The 17,707-nt window shown below is 41.9% G+C and overlaps 1 protein-coding gene across 1 annotated transcript in view; it reads left to right on the top strand.

Annotated features, from left to right (window-relative positions):
- Positions 1 to 1,683: 1,683 nt before the first annotated feature.
- The window catches only part of lrrc2 (leucine rich repeat containing 2), a 29,572-nt gene continuing 13,548 nt past the window's right edge, over positions 1,684 to 17,707 (top strand). The window contains exons 1-7 of the mRNA XM_021606757.2: positions 1,684 to 1,971; positions 4,592 to 4,628; positions 5,527 to 5,674; positions 11,596 to 11,726; positions 12,944 to 13,005; positions 13,122 to 13,278; positions 13,466 to 13,599. Coding sequence (XP_021462432.1) covers positions 5,538 to 5,674; positions 11,596 to 11,726; positions 12,944 to 13,005; positions 13,122 to 13,278; positions 13,466 to 13,599 — 621 coding nt within the window. The 5' untranslated portion in view covers positions 1,684 to 1,971; positions 4,592 to 4,628; positions 5,527 to 5,537. The remainder of the gene's footprint in view (positions 1,972 to 4,591; positions 4,629 to 5,526; positions 5,675 to 11,595; positions 11,727 to 12,943; positions 13,006 to 13,121; positions 13,279 to 13,465; positions 13,600 to 17,707) is intronic.

Genomic DNA, 17,707 nt, shown 5'->3' with positions numbered 1-17,707 from the left:
CACTAAGCTAAGGACCCTGGGACTAAACACCTCCCTCTGCAACTAGATCCTGGACTTCCTGACGGACCGCCCACAGGTGGTAATGGTAGGCAACAACACGTCTGCCATGCTGATCCTCAACACTGGGGACCCTCAGGGGTGTGTACTTAGTTCCCTCCTGTACTCCCTGTTCACCCATGAATGCATGGCCAAACAAGACTCCAGCACAATCATTACGTTTGCTGACGACACAACAGTGGTAGGCCTCATCACTGACAATGATGAGACAGCCTATAGGGAGGAGGTAAGATAACTGGCAGTGTGGTGCAAGGACAACAACCTCTCCCTCAATGTGAGCAAGACAAAGGAGCTGATTGTGAACTACAGGAAAAGGAGGGATGAACAGGCCCCCATTAACATCGACAGGGCTGTAGTGGTGCGGGTAGAGAGTCGAGAACGAACTATCATGGTCCAAACACACCAAGACTGTTGTGAAGAGGGCACGACAAAACATATTTCCCCTCAGGAGACTGAAAAGATTTGGCATGAGTCCCAAGATCCTCAAAAAGTTATACAGCTGCACCATTGAGAGCATCCGGACCGGTTGCATCACCGCCTGGTATGACAACTGCTTGGCATCTAACCGTAAGGCACTACAGAGGGTAGTGCGTACGGCCCAGTACATCACTAGTGCCGAGCTTCCTGCCATCCAGGAAGTAATAGGCGGTGTCAGAGGATAGCCCATAAAATTGTCAGAGACTCCTGTCACCAAAGTCATGGACTGTTTTCTCTGCTATCGCACAGCAAGCGGTACCGGAGCGCCAAGTCTAGGACCAAAAGGCTCCTTAACAGCTTCTACCCTCAAGCCATAAGACTGCTGAACAAATAATCAAATGGCCACTGTACTATTTGCATTGCCGTCCCCCCAATAGTTGTGCTGTACACTGCTGCTACTCGCTGTTCATTATCTATGAGAGAATACCAAGAGTGTGCTAAGCTGTCATTAAGGCAAAGGGTGGCTACTTTGAAGAATCTCAAATATAAAATATATTTTGATTTGTTTAACACTTTTTTGGTTACTCCATGATTCCATGTGTTATTTCATAGTTTTGATGTCTTCACTATTATTCTACAATGTAGAAAATATTAGAAATAAAGAAAAACCATTGAATGAGTAGCTGTGTCCAAACTTTTGACTGGTACTGTAGGTCAGAGAAGGTAGGACAGAGGTCACAACATCCAATGTGAAATACCATTCATGCATGCATCCTGAGGGTTGAGTATTCTTGCATGCAAGCACACACACACACACACACACACATTTGCACGCACGCACATGCCTATGTAAGTTTAACATTCCAACTGTTTTCTTTACTGATGTAAAATGTATAGTTAAGCAATAAGGCACAAGGGGGTGTGGTATATGGCCAATATACTATGGCTAAGGGCTGTTCTTATGCGCACCACAACGCAGAGTGCCTGGATACAGCCCTTAGGCTTGGTATATTGGCCATATACCACAAACCCCGAGGTACCTTATTTCTATTATAAACTAGTAACCAACGTAATTAGATCAGTAAAAATACATGTTTTGTCATACCCGGTCTGATATACTGTACCACAGCTGTCAGCCAGTCAGAATTCAGGGCTCGAACCACCCATTTTATAACTTGCAATGTATCACTTCTAATCACTTGGAACCACTGCAATATGAGAGCTTTTTAGTTTCTTAACCACTGAAACTTGAGAGCAGTTTAGTAGAACAGTTTCCATAAGAGATTCCATAAGGTGACAGACGGTAGGGCTCATGCTGTAATGTTGGTACTCATGAGAGTGCCTCCATGTGACCCATGGAATCATATCTCCAGTGTAAAAATAGCACCTTGGTCACAGAGAGGCAGACAGTTGTTAGTCATCTGTATTTTAGCCTAACAACTTTGTAAACAACTAATCAAGCAGTTGAAGTTACACAGAAGCGGTCAATTTACACAGGTAAGAAAATGTATTTGTTGTGCGCATTGTCTTATCACTGATCGTACCTATGGATGTATTCATTGTTTTCATACAGGATTTATAGCTTAGGGGGAAATCTGCTTATTTTCACACAATAATAAATGTGTGTTGTGCAATTCAAGGTACAGACAAACTACAGCAAACAACTGTTTTGGATCTAAAAGTAGAGAGAAACCAATATGTTTTAGATTGATAAAAGTTAGATTGATAAAATGACCCGACTCTTGAGCTGAAAGTAATACATATGAAGACATACATTTATGAAAGCATTCAAGCCGGTTCAAGTGCTTGCTACCATGACTTGCTACCACACCCTCCTGTAGTCTTATGGACCAGGAGAAACTATCACCAATGGTTTGTTTTTCTTTAAAACCATCTAAAATAAAGTTGTACAATCCTGAAATTCCCCATTAATGAATATTCAGTTCAGACTGTTCAACAGGGTTAAAGTCAAGTCACATGTTTTCTAGGTTTCAGTGTGGTATGACTGTGATCAGAGACCAAATGTGTCAGTGTGGTCAGAGGCATTAGAGAGCGAGGTGAGCTTAGCAAAGCTGACTGCTGTGACTGTTCTTATCAAAATGCTGTGGTGATGATTGATGTGCTCCACGTATAGGGCATGGTTACCTTTAGCATACATAATATATACTGTATACAGTTCCAGTCAAAAGTTTGGACACACCTACTCATTCAATTAAAAAAAAAAATTGTGTGACTATTTTCTACATGGAATGGAATCATGTAGTAACAAATAAAGTGTTAAACTGTCACGGTCGTCATAATGAGCAGACCAAGGCGCAGCGTGATAAGTGTACATAACTATTTGAATGAAAAGAACGAACACTGAACAAAACGAACCGTGAAGCTACATGATAAGTGCAAACAGGCAACTAAACATAGAATAACAACCCACAAAATAACCAAGGAATATGGCTACCTAAATATGGTTCCCAATCAGAGACAACGATAAATAGCTGCCAGAACCAATCCAGGCAACCATAGACATAAACACCTAGACTAGAAAAACCCCTAGACATACAAAAAACCCTAGACAATACAACAACTAAACAAACCACCCTTGTCACACCCTGACCTAACCAAATACTAAAGAAAACAAAGATAACTAAGGTCAGGGCGTGACATAAACAAATCAAAATATATTTTAGATTTCAGATTCTTCAAAGTAGCCACCCTTTGCCTTGATGACAGCTTTGTACACTCTTGATATTCTCTCAACCAGCTTCACCTGGAATTATTTTCCAACAGTTTTGAAGGAGTTCCCACATATGCTGAGCACTTGTTAGCTGCTTTTTCTTCACTCTATGGTCCAATTCATCCCAAACCATTTCAATTGGGTTGAGGACGGGTGATTGTGGAGGCCATGTCATCTGATGCACCACTCAATCCCTCTCCTTCTTCGTCAAATAGCCCTTACACAGCCTGGAAGTGTGTTTTGAGTCATAGTCCTGTTGAAAAACAAATTATAGTCCCACTAAGTGCTAATCAGATGGGATGGCATATCGCTGCAGAATGCTGTGGTAGCCATGCTGGTTAAGTGTGCCTTGAATTCTAAATAAAGCACTGACAGTGTCACCAGCAAAGCACCCCCACACCATCACACCTCCTCCTTCATGCTTCACAGTGGGACCCACACATGCAGAGATCATCCATTCACCTACTCTGTGTCTTACGAAGACACGGCGGTTGGAACCAAAAATCTCATATTTGGACTCATCAGACAAAAGAACAGATTTCCACCGGTCTAATCTCCATTGCTCATGTTTCTTGGCCCTCTTATTTTTATTATTGATGTCCTTTAGTAGTGCCTTCTTTGCAACAATTCAACCATGAAGACCTGATTCACGCACTCTCCTCTGAACAGTTGATGTTGAGATGTGTCTGTTACTTGAACTCTGTGAAGCATTTATTTGGGCTGCAATTTCTGAGGCTGGTAACTCTAATGAACTTATCCTCTGCAGCATAGGTAACTATTGGTCTTCCTTTCCTGTGGTGGTTCTCATAAGATCCAGTTTCATCATAGCGCTTGATGGTTTTTGTGACTGCACTTGAAGAAACTTTCAGATTTTAAATTTTCCACATTGACTGACCTTCATGTCTCAAAGTAATGATGGACTGTCATTTGTCTTTGCTTATTTGAGCTGTTCTTGCCATAATATGGACTTGGTCTTTTACCAAATATGGCTATCTTCTGTATACCACCCCTACCTTGTCACAGCACAACTGATTGGCTTAGATGCATTAAGAAGGAAAGAAATTCCACAAATGAACTTTTAAGAAGGCACACCTGATAATTGAAATGCATTCCAGTTAACTACCTCTTGAAGCTGGTTGAGAGAAAGCCAAGAGTGTGCAAAGCTGTCATCAAGGCAAAGGGTGGCTACTTGGAAGAATCTCAAATATATTTTGATTTGTTTAACACTTTTCTGGTTACTATATGATTCCATATGTGTTATTTTATAGTTTTGATGTCTTCACTATTATTCTACAATGTGGAAAATAGTAAAAAATAATAATAAATTAAGCATTTATTGTATATGGCATGATCCTTTTTTTAATCAATATCAAATGTTTTTTACAGGAGAAATCAAGACTTTTCCTATTCAGCGCACTGAAAAGTAAGCATGTTTGTTCTTATCCAATCTCGCTTGGGGAAGCCTGTGCTTCTGATGCTAATACTTGTCTTAACAACTGTAGAGTAAATTATTTGTGTATGATTTTCTCCCAAAGCTCTAGAAAATGCAAGTCAAGTCGCTATGGATAAAAGTTTCTGCTAATTGACTAAAATCTAATGTACACATAAAAGACAAAGGGCACAAAACCAATGTTTGTTTTCAAAGGCACTTCCTGCACTATGGTATTAATTAATGCATTTTTATTTAACTAGGCAAGTCAGTTAAGAACAAATTATTTTTTACAATGGCGGCCTACCCTAATGGCCAAACCTAACCCGGACGACGCTGGGCCAATTGTGTGCCGCCCTATCGGACTCCCAATCAAGGCCGGTTGTGATACAGCCTGGAATCGAACTAGGTTCTGTAGTGATGCCTCTAGCACTGAGATGCAGTGCCTTAGACTGCTGCTCCACTCGGGAGCCCAAAAAAGGAGTGTCAATTGATACCAATTTCAATATGGAATCAAAGATCTACAACTCTACATCTGAACTTGTACAGTGTCATTCATATTGGCAGACACGTTTAAAACACATAACATGGAATCAACAATCAACTGTGAGATTCAACCTAACAGTTCCAGAGGTAAGATGGTGGGTCAAACGGCTAGACACAGTTTTTGGATTGCCCTTGTTTTATGGTAGATTGTCATCTGATTTCTAACAAGATATTACATTTTACCCCCTTGATGCTGCTTAACTTTTAGCTAAACCCAATCCTTTTTTAAATATAATTTTATAACAGATTTTCTCAAAAGGATAGAGGCTTGAGGTGAAATACCTTTTTGTTTGTGGCTATAATGTCATGTTTTTTACTTACCCTACATTTATGCATTTTTCCACAGGGGAAATCAACATGAGGGTGGACAGGACGGTTGATATACCAGTTTATGACATCTCACTGCTCAGGAACATTTGGGAAGGCAGAGAGAAAAAATACAAAAACAAGCAGAAGAAGGAACACGAGCGAGTACAGAAAAGCGCTCTGGCAAAGTATGTTTATTAATCAAAGCTCAGAGGTTTGACAACCATATTCTAGATATATTCTCATATTATTTTTAACTTAAAGGAAAATGAAACCCCAAAACTATATTTAAGGTATTTGTTTCATTAGTCCATTGTTAATATAGTCCCATTTTTTTTGCATGACAGCAATCAAGTTTTTAAGATACATAACTTTCAAAGTAGAGAAGTACCGCTGGTATGATGCATTGTGGAGAAAATATGGCGCCGACAGAGAGGGCTGCCTCACTTCTAGTCCTGAGGAAACTTAGCAGTATTTTGTATTTTTTATGTATTATTTCTTACATTGTTAAACCAGAAAATCTTAAGTGTTATTACATACAGCCGGGAAGAACTATGGATATCAGAACGACGTCAACTTACCAGCACCACGACCAGGAATACGACTTTCCTGAAGCGGATCCTTTGTCCAAACCACCCAGGGCATTTGAACTGATTCCAGAGGCTGACCCAAAACAACGCCGCCGGAGAAGAGGCAGACGGAGCGGTCTTCTGGTCAGACTTCGGAGGCGCGCACACCACCCACCCGAGTATATTACTCGCTAGTGTCCAGTCTCTAGATAACAAGGTAGACGAAATTAGGGCAAGGGTTGCTTTCCAGGGAGACATCAGGGATAGTAACATAGTCTGTTTCATGGAAACATGACTCTCTCGGGATATGCTGTTGGAGTCAGTACAGCAAAATGGATTCTTTGTGAGTAGTGCCAACAGGAATAAACATCTCTCCGGGATGAAGAAGGGTGGGGGTGTATGTTCCATGATTAACGTCTCATAGTGTAATTGTAACAACATACAGTCCTTTTGTTCACCAGACCTACACCTGACTTACAATAAAATGCACAATAAAATGCCGACCATATTATCGCCCAAGGGAATTCTCCTCAAGCCGATACCACGACGGCCCTCAAGGAACTTCACGGGACTTTATGCAAACTGGAAACCACATCCCTGAGGCTGCATTTATTGTAGCTGGGGATTTTCACAAAGCAAATTTGAGAACAAAGCTACCTAAATTCAATCAGCATATTGACTGTAGTACTGACACTGATAAAACACTGGATCACTGCTACTCTAACTTCTGCAATGCATACAAGGCCCTCCCCCGCCCTCCTTTCGAAACATCTGACCACGACTCCATTTTGCTCCACCCTTCATATAGGCAGAAACTCAAACAGGATGTACCCGTGCTAAGGGCTATTCAACGCTAGTCTGACCAATCGGAATCCACAATTCAAGACTGTTTTGATCACGCTGATTAGGCATGTTCCGGGTAGTCTCAGACAATGATATCGACGTATACGCTGATTCGGAGAGTGAGTTTATAAGTAAGTGCATTGGAAATGCTGTAGCTACTGTGGCTATTAAAACCTACCCTAACCAGAAAACATGGATAGATGGCGGCATTCGCACAAAACTGAAAGCACCATGGAATGGTGACTGGCAATGTGGCCGAAAACAAACAGTGTAGTTATTCCCTCCGCAAGGCAAACAAACAAGCAAAACGTCAGTATAGAGACAAAGTGGAGTTGCATTTCAATGGCTCAGGGTCTACAGACAATCACAGACTACAAAAGGAAAACCAGCCACATCACGGACACTGACGTCTTGCTTCCAGACAAACTAAACACCTTCTTTGCCCACTTTGAGGATAATACAGTGCCACCGACACGGCCCACTACCAAGGACTGTGGGCTCTCCTTCTCTGTGGTCGACGTGAGTAAGACATTTAAACAACATTTAAGCCCTCACAAGGCTTCCGGCCCAGGCGGCATCCCGAGCCGCGTCCTCAGAGCATGCGCAGACCAGCTGGCTGGTGTGTTTACAAACATATTCAATCTCTCCCTATGCCAGTCTGCTGTCCCAACATGCGTCAAGATGGCCACCATTGTTCCTGTACCCAAGTAGGAAAAGATAACTAAACTAAATGACTATTGCCCGTAGCACTCACTTCTGTCATCACAAAGTGCTTTGAGAGACTACTCATGGATCAATCATATCACCTCCACCTTATCTGTCACCCTAGACCCACTTCAAATTGCTTACCGCCCCAATATGTCCAGACGATGCTATCACCATCACAATGCACACTGCCCTATCTCATCTGGACAAGAGGAATACCTATGTAAGAATGCTGTTCATTGACTGTAGCTCAGCATTAAACACCATAGTACCCTCCAAGCTCATCATTAAGCTTGAGACCCTGGGTCTCAACCCCGCCCTGTGCAATCGGGTCTTGGACTTCCTGACGGGTCGCCCCCAGGTGGTGAAGGTAGGAAACCACTTCACTGATCCTCAACACTGGCGCCCCACAAGGGTACGTGCTCAGCCCCCTCCTGTACTCCCTGTTCACCCATGACTGCATGGCCATGCACGTCTCCAACTCAATCATCAAGTTTGCAGATGACACAACATTAGTGGGCTTGATTAGCTACAATGACGAGACAGTCTACAGGGAGGAGGTGAGGACACTCGGAGTGTGGTGTCAGGAAAACAACCTCTCACTCAACGTCAAGAAAAAATAAAGACTTCAGGAAAGAGCAGAGGGAGCACCCCCCTATCCACATCAATGGGACAGCAGTGGAGAAGGTGGAAAGTTTTAAGTTCCTCGGCGTACACATCATGGACAAGCTGAAGTGGTCCACCCACACAGACATTTTTTATTTATTTCACCTGTATTTAACCAGGTAGGCTAGTTGAGAACAAGTTCTCATGATGTGCAAGTAGAGATACTGGTGTGCAAAAGAACAGAAAAGTAAATAAAATAAACAAAGTTTGGGGATAGGTAGGTAGATTGGGTGGGCTATTTACAGATGGACTATGTACAGCTGCAGCGATTGGTTAGCTGCTCAGATAGTTGATGTTTAAAGTTGGTGAGGGAAATAAAAGTCTCCAACTTCAGCGATTTTTGCATTTCGTTCCAGTCACTGGCAGCAGAGAACTGGAAGGAAAGGCAGCCAAATGAGGTGTTGGCTTTGGGGATGATCAGTGAGATATACCTGCTGGAACGTGTGCTACGGGTGGGTGTTGTTATCATGACAGTGTGGTGATGAAGGCGCAACATTGCCTCTTCAAACTCAGGATGTTGAAGAAATTAGGCTTGTCACTTAAAACCCTCACAAACTTTCACAGATGCACAATTGAGAGCATCCTGTCGGGCTGTATCACCACCTGGTATGACAACTGCACCGCCACAACCGCAAGGCTCTCCAGAGGGTGGTGCGGTCTGCACAACGCATCACCGGGGGAAAATGACCTGACCTCCAGGACACCTACAGCACCCAATGTCACAGGAAGGCCAAAAAGGTCATCAAGGATAACAACCACCTGAGCCACTACCTGTTCACCCCACTACCATCCAAAAGGCGAGGTCAGTACAGGTGCATCAAAGCTGGGACGAGAAACTGAAAAAACGCTTTTATTTCGAGGCCATCAGACTGTTAAACAGCCAAAACTAACACAGAGAGGCTGCTGCCTACATACATACTTGAAATCATTGTCCACTAATGCCACTTGAATAATGTCTACATATCTTTCATCACTCATTTCATATGTATGTACTGTATTCTATTCTATACGATCTATTGCATCTTGCCTATGCCGCTTCGTCATTGCTCATCCATATATTTTATACAGTTGAAGTCGAAAGTTTACATACACTTAGGTTGGAGTCATTAATTAAAACTTGTTTTTCAACCACTCCACATATTTCATGTTAACAAACTATAGTTTTGGCAAGTCGGTTAGGACATCTCCTTTGCGCATGACACAAATCATTTTTCCAACAATTGTTTACAGACAGATTATTTCACTTATAATTCACTGTATCACAATTCCAGTGGGTCAGAAGTTTACATACACTAAGTTGACTGTGCCTTTAAACAGCTTGGAAAATTCAAGAAAATTATGTAATGGCTTCAAACTCAGTGCCTCTTATCTTGACATCATGGGAAAATCAAAAGAAAATCAGCCAAGACCTCAGAAATAAATTGTTGACCTCCACAAGTCTGGTTCATCATTGGGAGCAATTTCCAAATGCCTGAAGGTACCACGTTCATCTGTACAAGCAATAGTATGCAAGTATAAACTCCATAGGACCACGCAGCTGTCATACCACTCAGGAAAGAGGCACGGTCTGTCTCCTGGAGATGAACGTACTTTGGTGCGAAAAGTGCAAATCAATCCCAGAACAACAGCAAAGGACCTTGTGAAGATGCTGGAGGAAACAGGTACAAAAGTATCTATATCCACAGTAACACGAGTCCTATATTGACATAACCTGAAAGGCCGCTCAGCAAGGAAGAAGCCACTGCTCCAAAACCGCCATAAAAAAGCCAGACTACGGTTTGCAACTGCACATGGGGACAAAGATTGTACTTTTTGGAGAAATGTCCTCTGGTCTGATGAAACACAAATGTAACTATTTGGCCATAATGACCATCGTTATGTTTGGAGGAAAAAGGGGGAGGCTTGCAAGCTGAAGAACACCATCCCAACCGTGAAGCATGGGGGTGGCAGCATCAGGTTGTGGGGGTGCATTGCTGCAGGAGGGACTGGTGCACTTCACAAAATAGATGGCATCATGAGGCAAACAAATTATGTAGATATATTGAAGCAACATCTCAAAACATCAAGCAGGAAGTTAAAGCTTTGTCGCAAATGGGTCTCCCAAATGGACAGTGACCCCAAGCAGACTTCCAAATTTGTGGCAAAATGGCTTAAGGACAACAAAGTCAAGGTATTGGAGTGGCCATCACAAAGCCCTGACCTCAATGCTATAGAAATTATTTGGGCAGAACTGAAAAAGCGTGTGCGAGCAAGGAGGCCTACAAACCTGGCTCAGTTACACCAGCTCTGTCAGGAGGAATAGGCCAAAATTCACCCAATTTATTGTGGGAAGCTTGTAGAAGGCTACCCGAAACATTTAACCCAAGTTAAACAATTTAAAGGCAATGCTACCAAATAATAATTGAGTGTATGTAAACTTCTGGCCCACTGAGAATGTGATGAAAGAAATCATTCTCTCTTCTATTATTCTGACATTTCACATTCTTAAAATAAAGTGGTGATCCTAACTGACCGAAGACAGGGAATTTTTACTAGGAATAAATGTCAAGAATTGTGAAAAACTGAGTTTAAATGTATTTGGCTAAGGTGTATGTAAATTTCCGACTTCAACTGCATGTTTATATTCTTATTCCATTCCTTTACTTAGATGTGTGTGTATTAGTTAGTTGTTATGGAATTATTAGATTACATGTTAGATATTGTTGCACTGTCAGAACTAGAAGCACAAGCATTTCGCTACACTTGCAAAAACAGCAATCAAATTTATTTTCAGCCCTTTTTACATCTGCTAACCATGTGCATGTGACCAATAAGATTTGATTTGATTTGAACGCAGCATTATTTGGTGCAAAATTAATCATACCAGCTGTATTGCTGTATTTTGAAAGTTATATATCTTGATTTCTTATATATCTTATATATCTATATCTTGATTTCTGGCATGCAAACATTTTGGAACTATACCAACAATGTTCTAATGAAACAAATACCAAAAGATAGTTTTTGGATGGAGTTTTCCTTTTAAGTCACCTAGATTATTTGTGCCATCATGCAACTCCTTGTTTGGAGCGGCAAAATATTTGGTGTGACAAGACAAGTAGCATGATGGCACAAAAAAAGACTGGTACCCCGGTATACTAGATTCATCTCAGCTATGTGATAATAATAACATCCAACAGCAGTGTCTTTCTCGTTGCTCTCATCCAGACAATGTATTTTCAACAATTGATGGTGCTGTGATGATCTGGTCGTACCATGCCTTTTGTAAATATGCTACTACGCAAATGTCAACATTTCCAGAAAAACTTTTAAATGTTTTTCCCAAGGATCAATCAACAATGGCAGTATCGCATAGCATGCAAGACATTGAAGTCCAACGAGGTGGAAGTGCTCCAACACTACCTGACGAGAACAGCTCTGAATGAAATTCAGCCCCACCAGGATATACCAAACACAGGCAAGCTCAGCAAAACAATTAAATCATTAGGACAGCAATCCAACATGTCCCGTGAAAATGTTGTAAATGTATAAAAATAAAACAAATATGCATTTACATAAGTATTCAGACCCTTTACTCAGTACTTTGTTGAAGCACCTTCGGCAGTGATTACAGCCTTGAGTCTTTTTGGGAATGACGCTACAAGCTTGGCACACCTGTATTTGGGGAGTTTTTCCAATTCTTCTCTGCAGATCCTCTCTAGCTCTGTCAGGTTGGATGGGGAGCGTCACTGCACAGCTGTTTTCAGGTCACTCCAGAGGTGTTCGATTCAGAGACTCCTGCATTGTCTTGGCTGTGCTCTTAGGGTTGTTGTCCTGTTGGAAGGTGAACATTCGCCTCAGTCTGGCCACTCTACCATAAAGGCCTGATCGGTGCAGTCCTGCAGAGATGGTTGTCCTTCTGGAAGGTTATCCCATCTCCATAGAGGAACTCTGGAGCTCTGTCAGAGTGACCATCGGGTTCTTGGTAAACTCTCTGACCAAGGCCCTTCTCCCCCGATTGCTCAGTTTCGCTGACGGCCAGCTGTAGGAAGATTCTTTGGGGTTCCAAACGTCTTCCATTTAAGAATGATGGAGGCCACTGTTTTCTTCGGGACCTTCAATCCTGCAGACATTTTTTGGTATCCTTTCACAGATCTGTGCCTCGACACAATCCTGTCTCTGAGCTCTACGGATAATTCATTTGACCTCATGGCTTGGATTTTTCTCTGACATGCACTGTCAACTGTGGCACCTTATATAGACAGGTGTGTGCCTTTCCAAATTATGACCAATCAATTGCATTTACCACAGGTGGACTCCAATCAAGTTGTAGAAACAGCTAAAGGCTAACAGCTAAACAAGATGCACCTGAGCTCAATTTCGAGTCTCATTAGCAAAGGGTCAGAATACTTACTGTATGTATTTCTGTTTTTTATTTGTTATAATGTGCAAAAAAACTGTTTTTGCTTCGTCAATATGGGGTATTGTGTGTAAAGTACATGTTATAATTTAATACATTTTAGAGTAAGGCTGTAATGTAACAGAATGTGAAAAAAGGGAAGGGGTCGGAATAGTTTCCGAATGCACTGTATATTTATCTGAATAAGTACTTGTGCCATAGTTACTGTGCTCTCTCTCTTCTCACTCTCAATCAATGCCATGCTCCACTCTTTAACTGACTTTTTTATCCTACAGATGCAAATTCCATAATTGAGGGCATCAAATTCATTTTTGAGCTGGATGGTGATAAATGGATGGTAAATTGGCTCATACCATCTCATTCTTTTTCATCATGATTGTTTTCAGATAAAATCACTACCATTGTATGTATCCACATTATTGTTGTTTTCATGTTGTATTACTTTCAATGCAGGAACTTCCTGATAATCTTCTTGATATGACATACCTTCGAGAATGGCACATAAGAAGAACTAAAATCTGCAAACTACCAGAGTGGATTGTGCAGTTTCCGGACCTCTGCGTATTGGATATACCCCAAAACGGAATTGACAAGCTGCCTGTTGAAATAGGTAATTATTATGTATCATGCATGTCCTCCTATTTGAAAATATGAAAGTTGAAGTCTCTCCTATGACTTTGTCTTTATTTGTTACATTAGCTCATTAAACATCCTTCATTTGAATTTAATTTAAATGCGATTTAGAACATATCTGTTTCTTCATTCCATTACATGTCTTTCCAATGTTTTTTTGTAAGGTCAATTAACAAAGCTGAGGGTGCTGAAAGTTAATTACAATAGGCTGTCCAGTATTCCTCCAGAACTTGGTGAATGTGAGAATCTGGAGAGATTGGAGCTAACTGGAAATGATCTTGAACAGTTGCCTTTTGAGGTAAGGGGTATTTGTGTGAAATGGCTTGTGTGGTATGATATCTTCAAAAGCTCCATTTATACCTTGTTCTAACATGCATCCATTTTCCCGATTTCATCCAGATTCTGATTGTGCCCAACATTTTTTGACAGGGGTAGACAATCAAAATACACATTGTGATCTGATTGTGATCAGATCTTCTTGCCCACCTCCGGAGTTAGTCATGCACACATTGGATCTGAATATCTTGCAATTGTAGACAGATCTGGGCCTCGTTTCCCAGTTGTGACACAAATTAAGCATTACGATTATAGTACCAGATGCAGTGCTTCCCAAGTTATTTACTTTGAAGTGTTTCCCAAACAAGCACGCAGAGTGAATCTGTAAGTGTGACAGCTAAGAGCATCATTGCCATGTTCGGTTTTTCACGTGATCCCGTCCAGTTCCCTGGTGCTGAAATCGCAAACACAACTAATAGCCCACATTTCATGTGAAATGTAAGCTATGTCAATACATTTCACAGATTAGTTTTTAAGAATGAAAATTAATGACAAAAATAAATAACAAACAATCCATTGATTTCAAGATTTGAATCTGTCGTCTTCTTTTCTACAGTGCTTAAGCTCTAGTGCTGAGCTAATTGAATTTTGGTATTATTTTTTTCTGTGAGCTCAATGTGCACATTGCGAAGTTTCTCTAGAGATCAATCAAATCAAGCAGGCTATGGTGTGAAATAGGCTTTTAGAAGTGTCATCTTTATTTTTTTCCTTATCATTAATGCTGTCTTTTGTGTGCTCATCAATACACGAGCACCTCTTTTTCAAGATGGGGCGGCAGGGTAGCCTAGTGGTTAGAGCGTTGGACTAGTAACCGGAAGGTTGCAAGTTCAAACCCCCGAGCTGACAAGGTACAAATCTGTTGTTCTGCCCCTGAACAGGCAGTTAACCCACTGTTCCCAGGCCGTCATTGAAAATAAGAATTTGTTCTTAACTGACTTGCCTGGTTAAATAAAGGTAAAATAAATAAATAAATAAAAAGTTTGAAGTTTTAATGTCACTGTAACGCCCGGGGTGTAGTGGAGGAAGAAGTCAGGAAGCAGAGAGTTCAGGGTAGCGCTACTTTATTTGCACCACAACGGGGAAACGACGCCAACCCAAACAAATGCCCAAAACACGGGGAACTTAAACAGTCCAGCAAAATACAAAATACACGGACAACCGTGACCTACAGCCGTGTACAACATGTACACTGAAAACAATCCCGCACAACCAGCAGGCTGGTAAATAAAGCCCAACCAATTATCCTAAACTAAACACAGGTGCAACTAATAAACAGAAAAGGGGGAAGCTGGCAGCTAGTAGGCCGGTGACGACGACCACCGAGCGCCACCCGAACAGGAGGGGGAGCCACCTTCGGTAGGAGTCGTGACAGTCACATGCAGTACAGTGAAATACCTTTCTTGCAAACTCGAAAACCAACAATGCAATAATCAATAACAATGTACAACTAGAAGAAAAAAACACAAGAAATAAAAATAAATATGAAGAACACAATAAGTAAGTAAGCATACTGTATACAGGGTCAGTTCCAATACCACATTTACAATGTGCAGGGATACTGGGGTGATGGAGGTAGATACAGTGCCTTGCGAAAGTATTCGGCCCCCTTGAACTTTGCGACCTTTTGCCACATTTCAGGCTTCAAACATAAAGATATAAAACTATATTTTTTTGTGAAGAATCAACAAAAAGTGGGACACAATCATGAAGTGGAACGACATTTATTGGATATTTCAAACTTTTTTAACAAATCAATAACTGAAAAATTGGGCGTGCAAAATTATTCAGCCCCCTTAAGTTAATACTTTGTAGCACAACCTTTTGCTGCGATTACAGCTGTAAGTCGCTTGGGGTATGTCTCTATCAGTTTTGCACATCGAGAGACTGAAATTTTTTCCCATTCCTCCTTGCAAAACAGCTCGAGCTCAGTGAGGTTGGATGGAGAGCATTTGTGAACAGCAGTTTTCAGTTCTTTCCACAGATTCTCGATTGGATTCAGGTCTGGACTTTGACTTGGCCATTCTAACACCTGGATATGTTTATTTTTGAACCATTCCATTGTAGATTTTGCTTTATGTTATGGATCATTGTCTTGTTGGAAGACAAATCTCCGTCCCAGTCTCAGGTCTTTTGCAGACTCCATCAGGTTTTCTTCCAGAATGGTCCTGTATTTGGCTCCATCCATCTTCCCATCAATTTTAACCATCTTCCCTGTCCCTGCTGAAGAAAAGCAGGCCCAAACCATGATGCTGCCACCACCATGTTTGACAGTGGGGATGGTGTGTTCAGCTGTGTTGCTTTTACGCCAAACATAACGTTTGCATTGTTGCCAAAAAGTTCAATTTTGGTTTCATCTGACCAGAGCACCTTCTTCCACATGTTTGGTGTGTCTCCCAGGTGGCTTGTGGCAAACTTTAAACAACACTTTTTATGGATATCTTTAAGAAATGGCTTTCTTCTTGCCACTCTTCCATAAAGGCCAGATTTGTGCAATATACGACTGATTGTTGTCCTATGGACAGAGTCTCCCACCTCAGCTGTAGATCTCTGCAGTTCATCCAGAGTGATCATGGGCCTCTTGGCTGCATCTCTGATCAGTCTTCTCCTTGTATGAGCTGAAAGTTTAGAGGGACGGCCAGGTCTTGGTAGATTTGCAGTGGTCTGATACTCCTTCCATTTCAATATTATCGCTTGCACAGTGCTCCTTGGGATGTTTAAAGCTTGGGAAATCTTTTTGTATCCAAATCCGGCTTTAAACTTCTTCACAACAGTATCTCGGACCTGCCTGGTGTGTTCCTTGTTCTTCATGATGCTCTCTGCGCTTTTAACGGACCTCTGAGACTATCACAGTGCAGGTGCATTTATACGGAGACTTGATTACACACAGGTGGATTGTATTTATCATCATTAGTCATTTAGGTCAACATTGGATCATTCAGAGATCCTCACTGAACTTCTGGAGAGAGTTTGCTGCACTGAAAGTAAAGGGGCTGAATAATTTTGCACGCCCAATTTTTCCGTTTTTGATTTGTTAAAAAAGTTTGAAATATCCAATAAATGTCGTTCCACTTCATGATTGTGTCCCACTTGTTGTTGATTCTTCACAAAAAAATACAGTTTTATATCTTTATGTTTGAAGCCTGAAATGTGGCAAAAGGTCGCAAAGTTCAAAGGGGCCGAATACTTTTGCAAGGCACTGTAGATGTCCTGGATGTCAGGGAGCTCGGACACAGTGATGTACTGGGCTATCCGCACCAACCTCTGTTGCTCCATGCGATTGAGGGCGATGCTATTGCCATACCAGGCAGTGATGCAGCCAGTCAAAATGCTCTCAATGGTACAGCTGTAGAACTTTTTGAGGATTTGAAAGCCCATGCCAAACTTTTTCAACCTCCAGAGGGGAAAAGAGGAACTGTCGCGCCTTCTACACAACTGTGCGCGTGTTTGGACCATTTTAGGTCTTTAGTGATTTGGAAACTTGAAGCTCTCAACCTGCACCACTGCAGCCCCGTCGAGGTGGATGGGGGCGTGCTCGCTCCCCCGTTTCCTGTAGTCCATGATCAGCTCCTTGGTCTTACTGACATTAAGGGAGAAGTTGTTGTTCTGGCACCACACTGTCAGGTTACAGATCTCTTCCCTGTAGGCTAACTCATCATCGCCGGTGATCAGGCCTACCACCGTCATGTCATCAGTAAACTTGATGATGGTACTGGAGTCGTGCGTGGCCACGCAGTTGTGGGTGAACAGGGAGAACAGGAAGGGACTAAGCACACACCCCTGTGGGGACCCTGTGTTGAGGGTCAGCGTGCCGGAGGTGACGTCGCCTACCCTCACCACCTGGGCTCGGGCCGTCAGAGAGTCCAGGATCCAGTTGCAGAGGGAGGTGTTCAGACCCAGAGTCTTAAGCTTGGTGGAGAGCTTGGAGGGGACAATGGTGTTGAATGCCAAGCAGTAGTCAATGAACAGCATTCTCACATACAGTATGTATTCCTCTTATCTAGGTGGGTAAGGGCAGTGTGGAGAGCAATTGAGAATGCGTCATCTATGGATCTTTTGGGGCGGTATGCAAA

Source organism: Oncorhynchus mykiss, chromosome 6, assembly GCF_013265735.2.
Source record: "Oncorhynchus mykiss isolate Arlee chromosome 6, USDA_OmykA_1.1, whole genome shotgun sequence".
Lineage (NCBI taxonomy): Eukaryota > Metazoa > Chordata > Actinopteri > Salmoniformes > Salmonidae > Oncorhynchus > Oncorhynchus mykiss.
The sequence above is the reverse complement of the archived record's forward strand: the minus strand, read 5'-3'. Positions and strand labels throughout refer to the sequence as shown.